At 39.6% G+C, this 10,457-nt stretch overlaps 1 protein-coding gene across 1 annotated transcript; it reads left to right on the top strand.

Annotated features, from left to right (window-relative positions):
* Positions 1-69: 69 nt before the first annotated feature.
* Positions 70-9,376, top strand: COA5 (cytochrome c oxidase assembly factor 5). The gene is made up of 3 exons (XM_076359264.1): positions 70-259; positions 773-856; positions 2,992-9,376. The coding sequence occupies exons 1-3, from the start codon at positions 158-160 to the stop codon at positions 3,031-3,033; spliced, it is 228 nt and encodes a 75-aa protein (XP_076215379.1). The 5' UTR covers positions 70-157; the 3' UTR covers positions 3,034-9,376.
* The last annotated feature ends 1,081 nt before the right edge of the window (positions 9,377-10,457 follow it).

The raw sequence follows: 10,457 nt of genomic DNA, 5'->3' as shown, positions 1-10,457 counted from the left end.
CCGCGGCGCAGGCGCTCCGGTTTCCTTCCCGGAGCCGCCCCGCCCCTTCCTCCCCCCGCCGGAAGTGGCGGCAGGGCTCGGGGCGCCAAGATGGCGGCGGCCGTCGGTAGTGGCGTCAGGGTAGGCCGCAGCGAGGCGTAGAGCCGGCCTCGCCGCCATGCCCAAGTACTACGAGGATAAGGAGGAGGACGGGCGGGCCTGCGGGGGGGTGAGGGAGGACCTGCGGCAGTGCCTGCTGGAGAGCCCCTGCGTGCTGCAGGTGAGCGCTGCCGCCCTCCCGGGAGAGAGCCCCGCAGCCCTCGGCCCCGCCTCGCTGCTGCTGCACTACTCGCCTTTCCCTGGTTAAACCCTGAGGGAAGCGTGCCCCGAGGCCCGCTCCCTGGCGGGCCAGGCGCACGGGAAGCCGCTGTCTGAGGGCCCCCGCCGCCCCCGCGGCCCGTCCTGACATAGGGGTGTCTTCTGGCGGGGGAAGGTTGCTGCTAGGGCCGGGGGGCGCGCGGTCCAGACACCGCGGGCTGCGTCTCTGGGTGGGGAGCGGCGGCCTCCCGCTGGCGTGAAGGAGCCCTTGTGAGAGAGAAGCTGTTACTTCGTCCCTTTCGAGCCTATTTAATTAGTGTTTTAAGCAGGTTAAGAAATTAAAACTTCAGAAGAAAGTGCAAATCACCGTACCATAGCAAAATCCCGAGTAAACCTTGTCTGAAGTATTTTGATGTCTCTTTGACAAGCTGCAGAAATCCATTAAGTCTCTAATCCTTTATTTTTCATCTAACAGGAAAACAAAAGCCCTAAACAATGTTTGAGGGAAGGACACTGTAGGAGTTTGCAAATGACATTTTTTGCATGCAAAAGATCAATGGTAAGTGTTTGTAGTGTATTTTCTTCTGCTAGGGGCCTGGTTGCTTTCTGTCCTTTTCCCTGCTTTCTGAAGAAAACCACTTAACCGCTTTAATTCAGTAAAACTGGTGTCATGAAGCAGAACAGGTCTTGCCTTTGAATTCTATTTAAAATATGGATGTTGTACACTATTCTCATGAAGAAAAAATTGTAAAGTGTGAACAAGATGGAAAAAAGCATATTTAAATTGAATTAGGCTTAAGATGTGACATGTAAATGAGGTAGGTATTTTAATTTTTCTTTCAGTAAAGCTTTGGTTTAAACAATATTAGTAGATCAGGTAGTTGTAAGATAAGATATTGACAAGCTAATTTTTGTTTATGAACAAAGAACATTTAAGTGAAAAGAACGTCCTACTGAAAGAGATTTCCACTGTTGTAGCAGGCTCTTGCATTCGTTAATTTTCTTGGAGGGCTTGAATTCGTGGTAAAGAACAGTTTTGGCTTTCTTATATAGTGAGCTATCAAGTATGGTAGTGAGAAGCCAGTTGTAAAAATGTAATTAGACAAAGTTTCCCCAATTTTGATAGGAGTTCCTTGTCTAGAAACATCTTGCTTGTGTTTCCATAACACTTAAAAAATAGTTAAGGTGTGGCCAAGATGGTATTAAAATTTTTTAAGCATGAGTAGCGCAGGGCTTGCTTTTACTTTCAGCCGATGTGATACATAATGAAGAATATGCAGCTGAAACTCTACCTAAAATTTTTCTTCCGTTCTGTATGTTTGCTTAAGTCATAGCAGCTTGTTGTACCTCTCTTGATATGAGCTGTATTAATCCGTAAAGTGACAAATGATTATTACTGTGGACAGGAAAAAATCCTGTGTATTTAGTGCTTGAAATACCTATCTGATGCTGCAGTAGCAATATATGTCTCTCCAGCTGATGGGCCTGTATTTCTGTCTGTAGATTGTTAAGGGAGCCTGATGAAACTAAGTTTCATGCGGGAAGAGGCCTGGCTCTTACATGATTCTATTTAACTGCTCCAAATTCTAAGGCTGAAAAATGGCATTTTCCTTGTCCTGTTAACTCTGTAAATTTCAGTGATTGTGCTCTGCCAAATTTTTTACTTGGTATAATGGTGAGGCTTAAAGAGTATTTAAAAACAAGTTTAGACACTAAATGCAGATATAATTTATAATATGCTAAAATCATTAGGGATTTTTCCTAGATGCCATTTTCTTTGTAAGGGAATATAATCTCTTACCAGAGGAGTAAACTTCAGTACGTTTCAGATATTAAAGTAGGAACAAGGTTTAAAGTGGAAGCTGCTTGGTTATTGGACAAGCTGTGCCATCTTGCAGTTTAGCTCTTTACAAATTTTGCTGGGGTTGTGAATCCTGAAAGAGGGTTAGTTAAGGGAGGTAAAAGGTACGTCCTCAGTCTAATATCTGAATATGGCTGAATTGCAATCTGTAACTGCCATCTTCAAGATTGACTATCTAAATTCCGAAGAATTCTCCCAAGATCAAAGTATGTTTTTCTGCTGCACTGGGAAAGAACTTGCAATTTAGTTTCAGCAGGTGCTGCACTGTAGCTGTTATTTTAGCTTTACTACCATTTTTTGCCTTCAGTTAAATGCTTTTTTGTAACTGCCAAGAAGAAACTTGCAGATTTTACAAGCTGAATATTATTTCAGTTTTTACTGATTTTTTTTTTTTCCCCAGACACTTGTATTTAAGTTATCCCTGTCCTCACTGACATTTGCAGTGACTCCCACTTCAACCCAATCTGAATTTTCCTCCTTCAGCTTGTCAGTTAAGTTTGGAAAAACAGATCTAAGTAGATTTACACTACCTTGTTTTCATGTGTTCCTTGCCATCCCACTGTGCTGTCCTGTCATTGTGTTGTTAACGCTGTTTATTTCAGAATGCACAGGATGCTTATCACATAATGTTAATCTTGTGCGAGATGATACAAATGTCTGTTTCCTTGGAAGAACCCTATGACTTGTTAGCTAGATCACTAATTTTCTTTACAGTGACTTCTGCTTTATTCTGTGCTTTCTTCTGATGTTACAGAGTGCCGAGGTAGCACGAGCACTCTAAAGTATTTCTTTTGCAAAATGTATGGTTTTAATACATCGACTTCAATTTTCAGTTGGATACCAGGGCAAGATTCAGAGGAAGGAAGGGATACTGAAGTCCTCGTGAAGACCCAGCCATGGGAAATCGGGGTTCATCAGCACTTTAAGCAAAACAGAGACTAAAGTAAGATGATTGTATCTGCTGCATCCTTTCATGCAGTATTTTCATGGAAGGTATCTGCTTCTGAGTATTCCGATAGATTGACCTGGATGTGCATTTAAATGTTAAAAAGAAGGCAAGCATAAAACTGCAAATTCTGGACAAAATGGGTACTTTTCACGCACTTGCAATAAAATATGTAAAATCCAGAATAAGCTGCAGAAGTTATCATTGTGTTTTGAAGTGAAGTTGTCTTTTGTGGTTTTATTAATTCTGATCATGTTTTATTATTACAAATAATACAAGATACGGAACTGGGAGTTCACTCGACGGGTATCCCAGAGGATACCTCAGGATAGAGCTGTTTCCAGAGATGACGATTTGACTGAGGTTGTGAAGCGTATGTGCAAGCTGCTTCCTCCCCAATAGGTTTGTTACCCAATAAACCTGCACTAATAGGTATGAGTGGCAATGTTTTTGCAGTCCCACATAGACAAGGATGGCATCTCTTTCCTCTTGCTACAAATTCCTTTTAATGTGATGATTGATGTACATGTTTATTAGCACAGTCTAGTCTCGTTGGATAACTAGATTAAATTAAAGGATGTCTGATCTATCTTTCAGTAATCTGTCTTCTCCTTGTATTGACACAAGTACAAGAGAACTATAGCATTATTCAGGTCAATGACTTGAAAGCTGTATGCCAGGATGTAGCTAATTATATATCTTTGGATGGGTGAGGAAGGTGTTCCTCAGGCCAACAGTTAAGGGGACTATGGCTGCTATTACTGTGTTCTAGAAGTATTTACAGAAATACTGTTCAAAAGTTCCTCTGAGATGACTCTGAATGATCTTTCTGCATTATTTTACAAGCAAGTGTATACTAATCCAAACACGTACAAACTAGGGATGATGATCTGGACTTTATTGTGTTTATAGGAAGTTGTGTTTCACAGATTTACTTTGTGAGCATTTTTCTTCTTTTTACTTTGTCACTTCTCTCTGAATTCTTTGGTTCACATTTATGGGTGTAAAATGTTCAAATTGCCATTCATATTCATTTAGATTGTAACTAGTTTCTGCTATGTACTTCTTAAAACTTGATCTTCCTTTAGAATTTTTTTGGGCTTAGTCAAATTTTATATAGTTTCATAAGTTGTAAAACAGCTGCAGTGAAAAAGCAAATTAATAGAGGAAAATATTGTTTTGCTTTCCTTTGATCAAGGATGACTGTGGCAGATCTGTCTGCAGTATGACAGTGTTCTTCGAGACATAGATGACATCTATCCATTAGTCTCTCTTGCCCCACCCTGGTAAGGAAGTGGGATTTATGGGGGTAACAAGCATTAAATAGTGCTTAAACCGTGACTGTGGTCAATACTTACTCGTCCTGTTTAAGAACTTGTTTCTGAAGAATATTTCTTTTTCCTTCCTTCAGTGTCTCTACCTCCTTCCCTGCCTTTTGAAGCCTTTAAGAAATAAATGGTAGTGTAACTCTTACATATGGAAAGTGAAATAACTTCATACAAGCTGATTAGAAACAAGATTAGGAAATAGTGAGAGGGGAGAGAGTCATAGTAACTTCTTTTCTTGGCTAAAGCTTATAGCCATGTGGCTGATTGACATTTAGTCTGGACAGATGCATGCAACACTTATTTGTAAAATTGATGACTTCAGTGAATGAGCGCATCTTGATTATTTAATTCTGTCTTACGCAACTGCTCTGTGATCGGTCAAAGTATGCTTATATTCCTTGTATGTGTAGGATTTTATTTTTGCAATCATAAATCAACACCGATTTTACATTTTCTTGTTCTGTTGATCACGTGAAAGCTAGTTCGTTTGTTGAAGTGCTGTAAACATCCTGTTTTCCGCAACCTAGTTACCATATTGTCTCTTTACGTATACTAAAATGATAAATTGATGTGATGTCTGTAAGAGTATTCTTAACTTAGCACTCTAATTTCAAAGTATTACTCACAAGCCTTCTTCATAGGGAAGAAGAAAATTAAAAAAAAAAAAAGGGAGTAAAAATAAATTTAAAGCTACTTGGCAGCTAATTAAATGTCAGAGAGAAGAGTGGGAATGGTATGTGGTTTTGGTAGTCAGGGACTCTTCTGTGGTCAGTCCTGCCACAGGGGACTGCAGGCTTGATGCTTCAGGTGAGCTGTCCCTTTCTTAGCCATAACCACTGAGCCTCACCTAATGGTGCTGCAGAAACTCCTTTTGGAAAGGAGCAGACAGATAACAGATCATAGACAGATAGCTAGTTAAAGTTGGCTTTAGTAATTGGCTTCATCCAGTGGAGATCAAATGTTAAAATTAAATGCAGTGTTTGCTGTTGGACATGTAAGGATTTAATAATGAATTTAACAGAATACTTGTATTATTTGATCCAATAGAATCTCTTAGTGTCAAAACTTCCTAATGGTTCACTAGGCAATCTAGGACAGTATAAAAATACATATAATATGTATCTAAATACTGACTTACTCAAGAGACTATCATTGTTCAATTCCAATATTGTGTAACATAATATTCTGTCTAAAAATGACTGATTATATAATTGCCTTGGGACTTTGAGCACTGTCCTACTTGAGAGCTATTAATGTTTCTTGTGTGAAAAATAATTTGTTTCATTAATGGAAGGCCCTAAGTACTATAAATTTGTGTATACAATTCCAGCTTTTTTCCTAATACACAAAATGTTTTTATGTGAATATATTGATATTTTTAAGTCTCACACCTTGTGCTACACCACTGCCTTTTATTAAAAAATACACATTTCTAATCTATGGTGGATTTTGCAGGATTGAACATGTAATGTGTTTGAATCTGTGTAATTGGACTGCCAGGGACAAAAGGTTGAAATGGCGCCAAAAGGCTCTTACTGGTTTTAGAATCACAAATGTATGCAGTGCTAATAACTTGTATTGAATAAGTACAGGACGCGGTTTGCAAAAACCTTTCACTGCTGCTCTAATTTCTCCCATTTGTTTTACATTGTGGCAGAGTCAAAGGGTGCTGAATGCTGTCGGGATTCATGTCGCAGACTGTGGCTCCGTCAGCATTAGGACCTGCCTGTGCTACTACATCTAGTTTCATCAATTAACACGTTCCCTCCGTGGTCCAATCCTACAAACATGTTTGTATTTACATAGCTGTAAATACATATTGCAGAACTACTCACATGTTTATGAGTAGGCCTAAAAAATAGGCCACAGTCATTTGCTCTGGTTTGAAAATTCTTTAGGTCATTAACTCTGTTCTTTCAAGTTAGTATGAAGTGATAAGCATATTGTTTAAGCAGAATCTGTGTAATGAAGGCCCATGTGTACATACATTGAAAAGTGAGAGAAAGGGGTTGGCGTTTAACAGTATGCATGCATTTATCATTTGTTATGCCTCTTAAAAGGAAAGACGAAGCATCTTTTAAAAAAAACACTTTTGAAAGCTTTTCTGCTTCCAGAATGTGTGCATTTGTATTGCAAAGAACTTCATTATTCACTGGTTGGCATAAGAAATTGGTTGTGTGTTCTCTCTTCACTTTTAAGTTTCTGGGGAGTAGCAGGTTGGATGATATGCTTTTTTTCAAAGCAAACTTTTTAAATAATATTATTATTATTTCAGTGGAAGCCAGGAACAAACTAGACTGACACCTTCTGCTCATAAGAAGAGCACTAAGTGAAATCATCTTCTAAAAATGCAGCCACAGAATGTAGGTGGTAAGCAGTATCTGTCGTTTCAGCCTTTGGCTGGAAAACTTAGAAATACAGAACAGTGGCAGCTTTGTTGACATGATGAATTTCACAAGTAGTCATGCTGCCTTAGCACTTGATACGTGGTCATTTAGAATATGTGTATTTATTCTAAATACGTATCTCATTGTCTAAAGCTGAAGAGCATGACAGAGTTTAATTTCCATCATAAACTGTAGTTGACAGAATAGTAACCAGAAACCTTAAGATCCTTTCTCCTTTTTCTTTTTTCAAATGTGCGTGCTGAATTTTTTGTCTCTGGCATGGTTTTGCTGCAGATTTCTTCAGAAAATAATTAACTAGTTATTTCTGTAAGTGGTGCACTCTGTGATGACTTGATTGACTCTCCGTAGCACGAAAATTCTGTAAACATAGAGAGCAGCTTATTGAAGTGGACTATGCTTTGTTTTCAGGATTTACAGTAGGTTGATTAATAATGTCTTTAAACGTTGAAAGGAGAAGAAGCAACAAGATTAGCATTTTAATAGCTGCTTAATGATGTCAGTAGTAGGTGATACATTTCAAATAATAATGTATTTTATTAGATAAACATTGAAATTTTTTTTTATATCAAGCTGAGGTTTGTCCTGATGAAAGCTTTCATGTGCCATATTCTTTCTTTGCATGTAGGTACAAATGGGTTGCAGTGAAATGGAAGGGGCTAATTTCTTAAAGATTTTTAGTAGCAGAGGAAATGGTACAAGTGAATCTCTGTGACTTAGAACAAGATATCCAAAACTATTTTTGCAATATTGCTACTATTACTTTAAAAGGAGCTAAGGAAAAAATAGTAACTATAGAAATCAGTTTGTAAGTCCTAAGTTCCAATGATAAACTGTGCTACTGTAAAATTGTGTTGTCCCTCATTATCATGAAGGATGAGGAATATAGAATTTTTCTGTCAACTTATGGCAGGAATTTTTAAGGCTTTTTTGGTGGGGGAAGTTTTGAAATCTTTCTGGTACGTAGGTCACAGAGGTCTAATATTTGTTAGATAGTGCTTGTTCTCAGGCTTTTGATTCTGTATCAGCCATACCTCTCTAATGGCTATAGCAGGATGGTTTCTAGAAATCTGGGTGAGAAGAAATCTGTTACAGGTCATCGGATCGTTAGCATACTGAGAAAGATGAGGGTAAATAGAAACTGATTATCAGTTGTCTAAAATTTTGCATTGCTCAATATAAAGACAGAGACTATATAAAGCCACTTATCAGCTGAGACTGGACATCTAGTGAAGTGTCCCTTTCTTCCTGCTTTTTATTAGCAGTTAAGGTGAGAGTGTTTAACACCCTTCATCTAGTCTGACCTCCTGCGAAGGTTAAGTTTTTATGCTAGAGAAAGGCATTGACTCTTGAAAAAAGCATAAAATGTAATCTGTCTTCACTTGATAGTGTATTTCAATAGCTAGTAATCCCTCTGTTTAAAGTGCATGTCTGTCTTATGATTAGAATGTGACTTCAGCTTCCACTTACAGGAAGAGGGGAGGGGGGGATGGCTCTGCAAAAGAGGTCAGCAGTATCTTGTATTTTCTTGCTGGGAATGCATTTAAAACTAAAAAACCACTCAGTATTTTTTTGATGAAATGCATGGATTGATGTCCTGAAATCTTGTGTTATGCCCATCTTCCTTAGTCCCCTCACAGATTTGCAATCTTTTTTTAAGGAGATAAACCCCTGTTACGGGTTTCTTCAGTGATCTATATATGGGTAAAATCCCCTCTTCTTTCTTTGTACGCTATTGATGGTGTTTCCAAGATGCATGTCACATTTTGTCACAGTGTTAAGTTGGGATCTCACGTTCAATTCCTTGTTCGTTATGACCCTAATGCCTTTTTCAGAGTCAACAGGTTTTCAGTGTGCTGTTTTCCCAGTGTTCAAGGTTCAGTTTTGTATTCTTTTCCTGGATGTATAACCTGAGATTTGGCTATTAAAAAAATTTTTTTTTGAACAGTATGCTTTATCAGCTGTCCCAGAACTCTTACGTGATGGCCCAGTTCACCGTAGTGCCAGCTTTTGCGTTGTCCACAAACACAATCAGCAGCGAGTTTATACATGCTTCCACATCTTGGAGGAAAATGGTGAATTGTCTTAAACCTGGTAATGGTCCCAGGGCAGCTTTCCAAGTACCTCTGCTCAAATACAACTCCCCTCTGACAATTAGTTTTTGAAGTTTGTTACTTAGGTTTTCTTAATCAAACGAATCTATAATCTTAACAAAAAATGAGATGAGTGAAAAACCTGCCTACCCTATCTGTGCTTACCCTGTCAGCTTTTATCTTTTGTTTTTGCCCTGGATGACTCGGACTGCTCTGCCTGTAAGTAACCCGGTTGTTCTCTGATTTCTTCTTCAACGCTGGTGCAACATAAGCGCCCTTCTGGTCTGCTGAGTTCTAGTGCGGACTCGATTTACTGATGCTAAGTGGACATCAGTAATAAACACCATTCTTCCAGGATCCTTGGTGGGGAGTTGTCCAAGCCTGCTGTTTTTAAAAGGTTGTATTTTGGTTGATGATGATTAAAATTGTCGACAGCTACAAATAAACTACAATGGTTTGTGCTTCTTAACCCCATCAAACTCTGTATTCAAATTGAAGGGTGCTAGTGACAGTGTCTACTTGCTTTCTAGCCTGTTCGAGCCAAGTATGTTTAATATTTTTATGAGAGGATGGCTTTAAACTTGCATGTTTGACTAGGCATTGAAAATAAGCTCTCCTCTAAGTTCGGTCTGATTTTTTGAAACGGAAGCGCTTGGATCAATCCTGTCACACAGCTAAAAATTGGATTTCACCACTGACAGGTGGAAAGAAAAATGAAAAATTCAAGCTGCATCTCCTGGCTTCTCCATCCAAATTGAGATCATACTGAGGACTTGAGCTGGCAGCTTCCAGCACCGGGGAACTGCAACAGGCAAATTAACATTCTTACACTAGAGTGGTGTTGGGACTGACTCAACTGGTAGTTGGCAGCGGTCCCCTGCAGATCATGCACAGTTGGCTGGAGGCATCCAGACAAGCGTGTCTGTGTGAGTCTCACTAATTCCCCACTTCAGTGTGTTTCCTGCGCGCAGGAGCCCCTCACCTACCTCCTGGGAGTTCCCACAGGGCGGCCTGCGAGTAACCGGTCTTCTCCTTGGCATTCGCGCGCCAATAATAGAATGAGCCAGAGCTGGACTGTGACCTCTTCTTACATTCTTTCAAATTACACCTAACACTGCTTGAGCAAGTTAAATCCCTCGTTGGTAGCAGCGTGGTATAGAAATTGATTAAGAAATGGAGCCCAGACTCCAGCTATACAGCAGTTTCAACAAATGTAGCTGGTTGAGCCAGCTATCAAGCAACTTCAGCTGTGGGCAGTGAGTAAGGCTGAATGGAGGAAACATGCTGGTGTTCTCATTAGAAAAGAAAAAAATCTGGATTATTCTCTCAAATTATTTGGCCCAAACTTCATAGCTGTGATGCAGGTGCTTCTCAGACCCATGGCATTTTATTTCTCAAAATCCCCAACTCCTGGCTGCAGATGATGATACGTGAGAATCCCGGTTTCTGTATTTTTGGATCCTTTGGAGTCGGGGATGACAAAGCACGAAAAGGCAGGCGGCTCGCTCGGAGGCCGGAAGGCGAGCC

The sequence above is a fragment of the Aptenodytes patagonicus genome, chromosome 1, assembly GCF_965638725.1.
Source record: "Aptenodytes patagonicus chromosome 1, bAptPat1.pri.cur, whole genome shotgun sequence".
Taxonomy (NCBI): domain Eukaryota; kingdom Metazoa; phylum Chordata; class Aves; order Sphenisciformes; family Spheniscidae; genus Aptenodytes; species Aptenodytes patagonicus.
Note: the sequence above shows the minus strand (reverse complement) of the source record. Positions and strands in the feature narration are given on the sequence as shown.

Excerpts from the sequence above, each read along its gene's own strand:
- COA5 (XM_076359264.1), top strand. The coding sequence starts at position 158 with ATGCCCAAGTACTACGAGGATAAGGAGGAGGACGGGCGGGCCTGCGGG. Across the intron at positions 260-772 it reads AGAGCCCCTGCGTGCTGCAG|GAAAACAAAAGCCCTAAACA; the intron begins GTGAGCGCTGCC and ends TTCATCTAACAG. Across the intron at positions 857-2,991 it reads TTGCATGCAAAAGATCAATG|TTGGATACCAGGGCAAGATT; the intron begins GTAAGTGTTTGT and ends TTCAATTTTCAG.